The sequence below is a fragment of the Bombina bombina genome, chromosome 9 (assembly GCF_027579735.1).
Source record: "Bombina bombina isolate aBomBom1 chromosome 9, aBomBom1.pri, whole genome shotgun sequence".
Lineage (NCBI taxonomy): Eukaryota > Metazoa > Chordata > Amphibia > Anura > Bombinatoridae > Bombina > Bombina bombina.
The window spans coordinates 145588871-145600445 of NC_069507.1; the positions used below are offsets into that span (position 1 = coordinate 145588871).

At 39.5% G+C, this 11575-nt stretch overlaps 1 protein-coding gene across 1 annotated transcript in view; it reads left to right on the top strand.

Moving 5' to 3' along the window:
• LOC128639572 (ropporin-1-like) overlaps positions 1–9149 on the top strand; it is a 46941-nt gene extending 37792 nt beyond the window's left edge. The window contains exons 2-4 of the mRNA XM_053691708.1: positions 2644–2805; positions 6133–6302; positions 8849–9149. Coding sequence (XP_053547683.1) covers positions 2644–2805; positions 6133–6302; positions 8849–8936 — 420 coding nt within the window. The 3' untranslated portion in view covers positions 8937–9149. The remainder of the gene's footprint in view (positions 1–2643; positions 2806–6132; positions 6303–8848) is intronic.
• Positions 9150–11575: the final 2426 nt, after the last annotated feature.

Genomic DNA, 11575 nt, shown 5'->3' on the forward strand with positions numbered 1-11575 from the left:
AACCTAACACTAACCCCCTGAAGATCTCCCTACCTTGAGTTGTCTTCACTCAGCCAAGCCGAATTCTTCATCCAAGCGGGGCAAGAAGAGGTCCTCCATCCGGTAGAAGGCTTCATCCAAGCGGGGCAAGAAGAGGTTCTCCATCCGGTAGAAGTCTTCATCCAAGTGGTGCAGAAGAGGTCCTCCATCCGGTAGAAGTCTTCATCCAAGCGGTGTCTTCTATCTTCATCCAACCGCAGCTCCATCTTCCAGACCTCTGATGCGGAACATCCTGCTGGCCCGACGGACTAACGACGAATGAAGGTTCCTTTAAGGGACGTCATCCAAGATGGCATCCCTCGAATTCCGATTGGCTGATAGGATTCTATCAGCCAATCGGAATTAAGGTAGGAAAAATCTGATTGGCTGATTCAATCAGCCAATCGGATTGACCTCGCATTCTATTGGCTGATCGGAACAGCCAATAGAATGTGAGGTCAATCCGATTGGCTGATTGAATCAGCCAATCGGATTGAGCTTCAATCCGATTGGCTGATTAATTCAGCCAATCGGATTTTTCCTACCTTAATTCCGATTGGCTTATAGAATCCCATCAGCCAATCGGAATTCGAGGGACGCCATCTTGGATGACGTCCCTTAAAGGAACCTTCATTCATCGTTAGTCCGTCGGGCTAGCAGGATGTTCCGCTTCGGAGGTCTGGAAGACGGAGCCGCGGTTGGATGAAGATAGAAGACACCGCTTGGATGAAGACTTCTACCGGATGGAGGACCTCTTCTGCCCCACTTGGATGAAAACTTCTACCAGATGGAGGACCTCTTCTTGCCCCGCTTGGATGAAGAATTCTTCTGGATGGAGGACCTCTTCTTGCCCCACTTGGATGAAGAATTCGGCTCGGCTGAGTGAAGACAACTCAAGGTAGGGAGATCTTCAGGGGGTTAGTGTTAGGTTTATTTAAGGGGGGTTTGTGTGGGTTAGAGTAGGGGTATGTGGGTGGTGGGTTTTAATGTTGGGGGGGTTGTATTTTTTTTTACAGGTAAAAGAGCTGATTACTTTGGGGCAATGCCCCGCAAAAAGCCCTTTTAAGGGCTGGTAAAAGAGCTGATTACTTTGTAATTTAGAATAGGGTAGGGCATTTTTTATTTTGGGGGGCTTTATTATTTTATTAGGGGGCTTAGATTAGGTGTAATTAGTTTAAACGTCTTGTATTTTTTTTTCTCTGTAATTTAGTGTTTTTTTTTTGTACTATAGTTTAGTTTATTTAATTTAATTTAATTTTAGGTAATTGTAGTTAATTTATTTAATTAATTTAATGATAGTGTAGTGTTAGGTTTAATTGTAACTTAGGTTAGGATTTATTTTACAGGTAATTTTGTAAGTATTTTAGCTAGGTAGTTATTAAATAGTTAATAACTATTTAATAACTATTGTACCTGGTTAAAATAAATACAAAGTTGCCTGTAAAATAAATATAAACCCTAAAATAGCTACAATATAATTATTAGTTATATTGTAGCTAGCTTAGGGTTTATTTTACAGGTAAGTATTTATTTTTAAATAGGAATAATTTAGTTAATAATAGTAAGTTTTATTTAGATTTATTAAAATTATATTAAAGTTAGGGGGTGTTAGTGTTAGTGTTAGACTTAGGTTTAGGGATTAATAAGTTTAATATAGATGGCGGCGGTATAGGGGGGCAGGATAGGGGTTAATAAGTTTAATATAGGTGGCGGTGGGGTCCGGGAGCGGCGGTTTAGTGGTTAATACATTTATTAGAGTTGCGGCGGGGTCCGGGAGCGGCAGTTTAGGGGTTAATACATTTATTAGAGTTGCAGCGGGGTCCAGGAGCGGCGGTTTAGGGGGAATAACTTTATTTAGGTGCGGGGGGCTCCGGGAGCAGCTGTTTAGGGGGTAAAACAGTATAGTTTAGTGTGGGTGCTTAGTGACAGTATAGCAAGAAAGCTGCGAAGAAGCCGATGAGCAGCGAGATCGATGACTGTCAGTTAACAACAGTCCACTGCTCATCTCTCTGTACTTGGTGCGCGGCTTCTTGACAGCTTTCTTGATAACTTTGGTGAACATATTCAGGTCCGCAGCAGCGATGGTAGGCGAGCTTAGGCGAGCGTATTGGGCCGGCGAATGCAGGAAAGTAGATGGCTTCATAACTAGAGGCCATTGTGTCATTAGAAAGAAAACTAAATTTATGCTCACCTGATAAATTTATTTTTTTCTTGATACGATGAGTCCACGGCCCGCCCTGTTTTTGATGACAGGATATTTTTTGTTATGTTATAAACCTCAGGCACCTCTGCACCTTGTTACTTCCGTTCTCTCCTTTACTTCGGTCAAATGACTGGGGTTGGAGGGAAGGGAGGTGATATTTAACAGCTTTGCTGTGGTGCTCTTTGCCGCCTCCTGCTGGACAGGAGGTGAATATCCCAATAATATTTAGATGATCCGTGGACTCATCGTGTCAATAAATAAATAAATTTATCAGGTAAGCATACATTTCGTTTTTTAAAGCATTTTAGAAATGATTTTGTTCATTCAAATGTTTTATTCAGAATTTAAACAAAACTTTGTAACAAGGCACCAAACTAAATGCATACATTGTGTTCTGTGTATTATTTGAATATTTATTTAAGGTGCGCGGACGGCTGATTATTGAGTCTGCAGAACTGTATGTCATGTGGAAGAAGCGTGGTCTGTCAGAAAATCTTTTTAATAAAATAATGACTGCAGGAAAAATGGAAGATGACATTGAATGGCTTAAGTTCTTAGCCCTGGCAAGCAGTTCTCTCGGCATGGTAAGTCACCAATATAAATAAACTGTCTTTATAGGGCTTTAAAGGAACAGTAAAAGCAAAATTAAAATGTAATCATTTAGACAGAGTATGCAATTGCACACAACTTTCCAAACTACTTGTATTAACAAATTTGCTTTGTTCTTATGTTATTATTTGTTGAAGAGTATATCTAGCTAGGCTCAGGAGAGTGCAGGTGTCTTTATTACTCTATGACAGTAGTGTTTGCAATACTTTATAACACTGCTACAAACAATGTTACAAACACTGCTGCCATAGACTAATAAAGACACGTGCACTCTCCTGAGCCTAGCAAGGCTTACTCTTCAACAAATGATACCATAAGAACAAAGCAAATTTGTTAATAAATTGGAAAGTTGTTCACAATTGAATGCTCTGGGGCATGTTTCCAGCGAGCCTTCAGGCTTGCGGAAACAGAAGTTATGAAGCAGCGGTCTAAAGATCGCTACTCCATAACCTGTCCGCCTGCTCTGAGGCGGCGGACAGAAATCGACAGAAATCTGCAGGGTGCAATGATAAATGCTGAGAGCATATGCTGTCGGCATTTATCGATGTTGTCCGCTCGCACAATCATAAATATGCCCCTCTGTCTGAATCATTACATTTTAATGTTGCTTTTAATGTTGCTTTAAAGTAATAATTCATAATTAAATGTACTGTTTAAAACCATGAAGAAAAATATATTTACTAAACGTAGGAGAATGACATATGGGAGATTAAGATTAAAAATATATGTGCATGTCTATTGCAGAGAAGTGAATCACAGGGTAAGTGTACAAGTGCTAAACTAGTCTTTTACACCGCATTTTTATGGTTGCTAAGCAACATACTCTGAGACGCAAACTTTCCTCTAAATATTACCAAACTGGTGGGTGTGAAATTAAAATGAGAATAAGGTTATGTAATAAGGGCTATTATAGTAAATACATTACATGCTCTAATCCGTTAGCGCATATAACATTAAGACTATCGACCCTAGACTACCATGTGTTTAAAGGGGCATTCCACATGGATGCATTTTAGTTTTGCATAGAAGCATTTTTGTTATAAACATGTATTAGCAAAAATGCTTCTAAAAAAAACTATAGCTGTGTCAAATGTGTATTTAAGTATGCACTATGCACCATAATTTTAAACACAGCACTTGCTCAGAGAGCCTAAGATGCTTGTACCACATGGTAAAGACTCAATTTGTTAATTACTGGCATGATACAAGTCCCACTGGTGCTCTGAGCAGCTGCAGTATTTAAAATGTTAGTGCGCTGAGAATATCTAGCTATGCTTCACATGCACGTGCAGATAAAAATAGTAACACTAAAACAGTGATAACTATTACTAGAAGCATTTTTGCCAAAACATGTATATTGCAAATAGGTTTCTATTCAGAAATCTGATTCATCTATGCGCATTTCATTTTTGACTGGAATGCCCCTTTAACTTCCACAAAGGGCTTGGGACTCGCAGAGCACAGTTGGTCATATTCGGAAAAAAGCAGCTGATGCAGTCAGCAGCGCTAGTCGTACCACTCATATGTGGAACCAGGACTGCTGATTTGATCAGCTGCATTTTCCACTCAGGACCAGCAGTGCTCTGCGAATCCAGAGTGGTATTTCTACCGTGTGTTTAACCCCTTTGTGGAGGTTAAACATACAGTGTTCTAGGGTCAATAGCCTTTAAGTTACTTATGGATTAGAGCATGACATTTTTTGTCTATAATGGCCCTTTTACACTCGAGGAAGAAAAATGGAAGCCAATATCACATTACACCAGCTGAAAATTATAATACTTCATGGCAATATTTTGAAACACCGCCAATGTGAACTCAGCCCTGACTATTATTTTTTTATAATCGGGCTTGCACAGTTGATTTCGTATTGCATCATTAGAATGACCTGTTTTTAATATGATTGTTATTCTAAAACATTTAATATATTATACAATACTAGATGCAAAAAGGGTTACATATATAGATAACTAGCTCTTGGAAACCATAATACATTACAGCTATTGAGCATGGAGTAGCCAATGATTGACAGATAAGTGCATTTGCTGCTTTTAAATGGATTGACCACCTGTGTTCTTTTTAAAATACTGTAACTACCAAAATGGATTTTAGGTATGTGTTTAACCACTTTAGAAAGGTTAGCACGGTGCAAAATTAGCAAGCTCTAATAAATTAGTGTTTAGTATCTGTAAAGAAAACGATCGAGCACATATCATAAAGGGACATTTAACACCAATTAAATAATTGCTTGCATGGTGTGTTCAGAGCAAAGATTAGCCTGAGAATAATTTGTACATGTGTTTTTAAAAATGACATTAGTTGTTGAAATATTGAAAAAAATAAGGGTAAAGTTAATGTCCATAAGGCAGTGGGTGTGGCCATATTGTAACTTAGGTTACCTTTTCTGCTGAGCCAATTAGGAATAGTGATAAATGGCTTACTAGAGTGTGCAACCAGTGACTGTGTGAAATATTGCTGTGTCTGCACTTCCATGTTTAACATGAGAAAGCCCCAAATATTCAGAATAAAATAACAGGAAAGGAGAACAAAATAAATAATGAAAGTATATTGCAAAGTTATTTTACTACATGTAATTAAGCAATTTATATTAATATCTTAAGGTGTTTTATGTCCCTTTAACTACCTTGGTATCTCTACTAGTTACTGGCCTTCTGGAAAGATGACTGTCTTTCAGGTCATGCATTATCTATTTGTTCTTCTAACTGGTGCCTAATCATGAGCAGTCTGAGTGTGATAAATATTTACACTGAGATCTAGCTGCCCGTGACATTCTAGCATAAGAACATCACAACCCACGAAGGAAGATGTGTTGGCACGTTTATAGCTAAGGTGTTAGTTATGTTACCTATATGGCTAGGGTTAACCCTTTGGATGCCAGAGAGTTTGCAAGCCATTGGTAATGTCATCTGCAACTTTGAAACACAGGCAACATTACTCCGAGGTGACATTTGTTTGTCAATTGTATCATCAGGAATTCAATCCTAATGTCTCAGACTCTCTGCAATATTGTCATGGGGCACAATTTAGTGGCAAGAACCCTTCTTTCTTTAATTTAATTTTAATATGTTACAGCTCATATAGCTCATATACATGGTAATATATATTACATTTATATTTTGTATGAAGCTAACACAACTCTTTATTATTGCACACAAGAGATTACCTCTTCCAGTAATTTGAGTTTATGCTCAGATCCAGATATGGATGATTTTTTTATATATATACTGTGATTGATGGATGCTGCCATATAAGGATTTAACTATTGTTTTGTTTTAAATCGCTAGACTGTTTCTAAAGTCATGAAGATTTTATGCAAGGTTTTGTCATCAAGTCAACTCAGAGGTCCACCAAGAATGCCGTTCAGCACATTTTCATTTCTGTACATGTACCTGGCTGAGCTTGCAGGCATCTCAAAATCACATGTGGTTCAAGCTTTAAAGGTCTTAGAAGAGGTGTAAGTACCAGTCTGCTTTTTTACCATGCAAACCAAGAGAAGATGACACTGTAGACAGATAGATGGATGCATACTATATGGATAGACAAATAAGACAGACAGATAAAACACAGCAATCTAATTGTCTAGTGATAATCATAGGTCAACAATTCATTTTTTGCCAACAGTTGAACAGGATGTTGCATTATAATTAATTATGTACATGAAATCCCAAATTTTTATTTAATGGTTCAGATAGAGCATACAATTTGAATCAACTTTCCAATTGACTTTTATTATCAAATTTGCTTTATTCCATTGGTATCCTTTTTTTGAAGGAGCAGCAATGCATACTGGGAGCTCAGCTAGGGGAACAAATCAGGTGAGCCAATAACAATAAACATATATGTGCATCCACCAATCAGCAGCTAGCTCCCAATAATGCTCCTGAGCCTATCTAGGTATGCATTTAAAAAAAGATATTGAGAGAATAAAGCAAATTAGATAATAGAAGTAAATTGGAAAGATGTTTTAAACTATGTGCTCTCTGAATAGTGAAAGAAAAAAAAAAAGGGGTTTCATGTAAGGTCACTATTCTTTCCAGGACAGTACAAAAGTTCCGAACTCTGTCCCAAATGTTTCTAATATCCGATTGTCCTGATTTGTAGAATCTGCCCCTCACATTGTCCCACATCCCTACTGAAGCTCGCTGATGGGTTACATTTTTTACCCAATGGCAAGCTTCAATAAGGATGTGGAACAATGTTAGGTTCATACTCTCCAAATTTGGGACAAAGTCAGTTTAATGTTGACCTAAGTCAGAGAGTTCCTCCCTCCACCCCCCCCATCCATATGCTTGCAGCAGAACCTTCCCTGTCATGTCAGTTAGGCCAATGCTGTAGTTTGAAACTACTACAGAAAGCTGTGAAACTTGGGTTATATAAACCGTAGGCCCCACCTATCATCTTTTAATTCAATTTCCTTGCAGCTCCATCCACTGCCATGGACCTGGGCTCACAGGTAACATAAGGGGCAGATATATTTTATTTATAAAGACACTTACAGCTATGGGTTGGAAACTTTCGGTTAGATTACGAGTTGTGCATTAGGGTTAAAAAACAGCATTGAGAGGTCCCAACGCTGCTTTTTAACGCCCGCTGGTATTGCGAGTCTTGAAATGACAGGCTCACCGCTCACTTTTTGGCCAGACTGGAAATACCGCAAATCCACTTACGTCAATTGCGTATCCTATATTTTCAATGGGACTTGCATAGTGCCGGTATTACGAGTCTGACAAAAAGTGAGCAGTAGACCCTCTCCTGTCAAGACTAATACCGCATTTAAAAGTCAGTAGTTAAGAGTTTTACACTACAACGCTGTAGCATAAAACTCTTAACTAAAGTGCTTAAAAGTACATTAACACCCATAAACTACCTATTAACCCATAAACCAAGGCCCCCCCACATCGCAAACAATAAATAACATTTTTACCCCCTAATCTGCCGAACCGGCCATCACCGCCACTATAATAAATATTATTAACCCCTAATCTGCCTGCCATAACATCGCCGACACCTACCTACATTTATTAACCCCTGATCTGCCGCCCCCAACGTCGCCGCCACTATAATAAAGTTATTAACCCCTAAACCTAAGTCTAACCCTAAACCTAACACCCCCTAACTGAAATATAATTTTAATAAATCTAAATAAAATTACTATCATTAACTAAATTATTCCTATTTAATAACATATTCTGCTATATGAAGAATATTGAAATGTGAAATATTTATATTTTCATGTCAGGTTAGCGCACTTGCGCAATGGGGGAATACATTAATGCGATCGCAATATTCTAACTTCGGCTTTTTGAGCGCATTGGGTAAGCGAGCGAATGAAAACATTTTACTTTCAACTAGTAATACACGCAAAAAGCTTACATCTAGCGGAGTTAGCATGCTAGCGGGAGCATTAAATACCTCTCCACTTGTAATCTGGCCGTTACTGGATAGCCTTCCAAAATACTATTCTGTCCTGTTAAAGGCATAGGAAAGTCAGAATTAAACTTGCATGATTGTGATAGAGCATATCATTTTAAGACACTTTTAAATTCACTTCTATTTTGAGATGTGCTTTGTTCTCTTGGTATCCCTTGTTGAAAAAGAATACACACATATCCTACACTAGTGGGAGCTAACTGCTGATTCAAACATTTGTCTCTTGTGATTGGCTAACTAGATGTGTCCAGCTAGCTGCCAGAAGTGCATTGCTGCACCTTTAGCAAAGGGTAACAAGAGAATAAAGCAAATTTTATAATAGAAGTAAATTGGAAAGTTGTTTGAAATTGTATGTTCTATCCAAATCATTAAAGAAAATTTTGGAGTTTTCTGTCCCTTTAAATACTGGCTACCTGGCAACCCTAGTCATGTTATACTTGCACTGTGGATGTTCTAGTATATCACAATAACACTAATTCATATTATTATATTATTATTATTATTATTATTATTATACTTATTAAATAGATTTGTAAGTTCAGTAGCTGATGCTTATCTGATTCTTTACAGGATCGGCCCTGATGGGATTATTAGGATAACCGATTTTATCAAAAACTCACGGGTGAAGCTGGATAACGGTTACCTCGGGAGGCATTAATCATCATGCTAGTAATGCCGACGTACAGATAGTAACAGGGGAGCTTCTGTTCATCTACCAAATAAACCTCCCCGAGCAATAATAAAATCACAGTAAGGGTAAATCAGGAGATAGCAAACTTATGCACGTCAGAATAAGGCAAACATGAATAATTACAGCAATAGCATGAATATTGGCAAACATCGTCTCCAATAAAATACTTTAAAACAGCAACCATGCATGTCTTCCTTCCACTATACAAAGCAAAATATATATAAATCAATTGCTTTTAAAACATGAGAAAAATACCAAACTAACGAGTGAATACATGTGTGTATATATAAGGTAGTTTGGAGATAAGAGCGCATAATTAGAAATTATCCTTAGTTTATTAGAAATGTTATTTCCTTCTTATCTAATGAGAGTACATAGTTTCATAACATTGCATCCTCTCAGGAGGAGGTCAAGAACCCTTATAGAGCTTTTCCCTCTCCAGTTTTGTTCTTGGCCTCCGAGGAGAGAGCTTGAAGATTTTAAAGGTGCTCTACTATCAAGAGTTTTTTTTTTTCCATATGATTTGTGGGTTCAGACCTGACTTGGGACCCAGTAACCTCTAGGCAATTTCTCTCCAAGAAGATTTAAGAAAATTTAAGAAGACTTTGAAACAGGGATAAGGATTACCTCTGTTATGTGCTTTCCATTGCTCTATGGCCATAACTCCCCTCAGGCAACGGTGGGACCTTTCCCTAGCCCTGCCCTGAGGGGTTACAGGAAATTCCACAGTATCCACTGCAGTATAATTACTTGCAATGGTTGGGCTCTCTACTGGGTCAGCGACCTGTAAGGGAGAAAGGCCTCAGCATGCTGGTAAGACACAATGGAGGGGTTCTTCAGTCCAGATAAGTGACTCAGGCGCTAAACAGCCCAGGAGCTATCCAATAGTACTCTTTTCTCCTGTTAAGTGTGGTCAGTCCACGGGTCATCATTACTTCTGGGATATTATCTCCTCCCCTACAGGAAGTGCAAGAGGATTCACCCAGCAGAGCTGCTATATAGCTCCTCCCCTCTACGTCACCTCCAGTCATTCTCTTGCACCCAATGAATAGATAGGATGTGTGAGAGGACTGTGGTGATTTTAATTTCTTCAGGCACGCAGAGCACTGTGGCTAAAATCCTGGTCAGCTGATGTTACTTCTAAATCTAAATTGCTTAATATACCTTTCAAAGGGCAGACCTTATTCGGGCCCGGGTTGAAAGAGATTATCGCTGACATTACAGGAGGTAAAGGCCATGCCCTGCCTCAGGACAAAGCCAAACCTAGGGCTAGACAGTCTAATTTTCGTTCCTTTCGTAATTTCAAAGCGGGAACAGCATCAACTTCCTCTGCACCAAAACAGGAAGGAGCTGTTGCTCGCTACAGACAAGGCTGGAAACCTAACCAGTCCTGGAACAAGGGCAAGCAGGCCAGGAAACCTGCTGCTGCCCCTAAGACAGCATGAATCGAGGGCCCCCGATCCGGGACCGGATCTAGTAGGGGGCAGACTTTCTCTCTTCACCCAGGCTTGGGCAAGAGATGTTCAGGATCCCTGGGCGTTAGAGATCATATCTCAGGGATATCTCCTGGACTTCAAATCCTCTCCCCCAAGAGGGAGATTTCATCTGTCAAGGTTGTCAACAAACCAAATAAAGAAAGAAGCGTTCCTACGCTGCGTACAAGATCTTTTATTAATGGGAGTGATCCATCCAGTTCCGCGGTCGGAACAAGGACAAGGGTTTTACTCAAATCTGTTTGTAGTTCCCAAAAAAGAGGGAACTTTCAGGCCAATCTTGGATTTAAAGATCCTAAACAAATTCCTAAGAGTTCCATCGTTCAAGATGGAAACTATTCGAACAATTTTGCCCATGATCCAAGAGGGTCAGTACATGACCACAGTGGATTTAAAGGATGCTTACCTTCACATACCGATTCACAGAAATCATTACCGGTATCTAAGGTTTGCCTTTCTAGACAGGCATTACCAGTTTGTAGCTCTTCCATTCGGATTGGCTACGGCTCCAAGAATCTTCACAAAGGTTCTGGGTACTCTTCTGGCGGTACTAAGACTGCAAGGAATTTCGGTAGCTCCGTACCTAGACGACATTCTGATACAAGCTTCAAGCTTTCAAACTGCCAAGTCTCATACAGAGTTAGTACTGGCATTTCTAAGGTCGCATGGATGGAAGGTGAACGAAAAGAAGAGTTCTCTCTTTCCACTCACAAGAGTTCCCTTCTTGGGGACTCTGATAGATTCTGTAGAAATGAAGATTTACCTGACAGAAGACAGGTTAACAAAGCTTCAAAATGCATGCCGTGTCCTTCATTCCATTCAACACCCGTCAGTAGCTCAATGCATGGAGGTGATCGGCTTAATGGTAGCGGCAATGGACATAGTACCTTTTGCACGCCTACATCTCAGACCGCTGCAATTGTGCATGCTAAGTCAGTGGAATGGGGATTACTCAGATTTGTCCCCCACTCTGAATCTGAATCAAGAGACCAGAAATTCTCTTCTATGGTGGCTTTATCGGCCACACCTGTCCAGGGGGATGCCATTCAGCAGGCCAGACTGGACAATTGTAACAACAGACGCCAGCCTACTAGGTTGGGGCGCTGTCTGGAA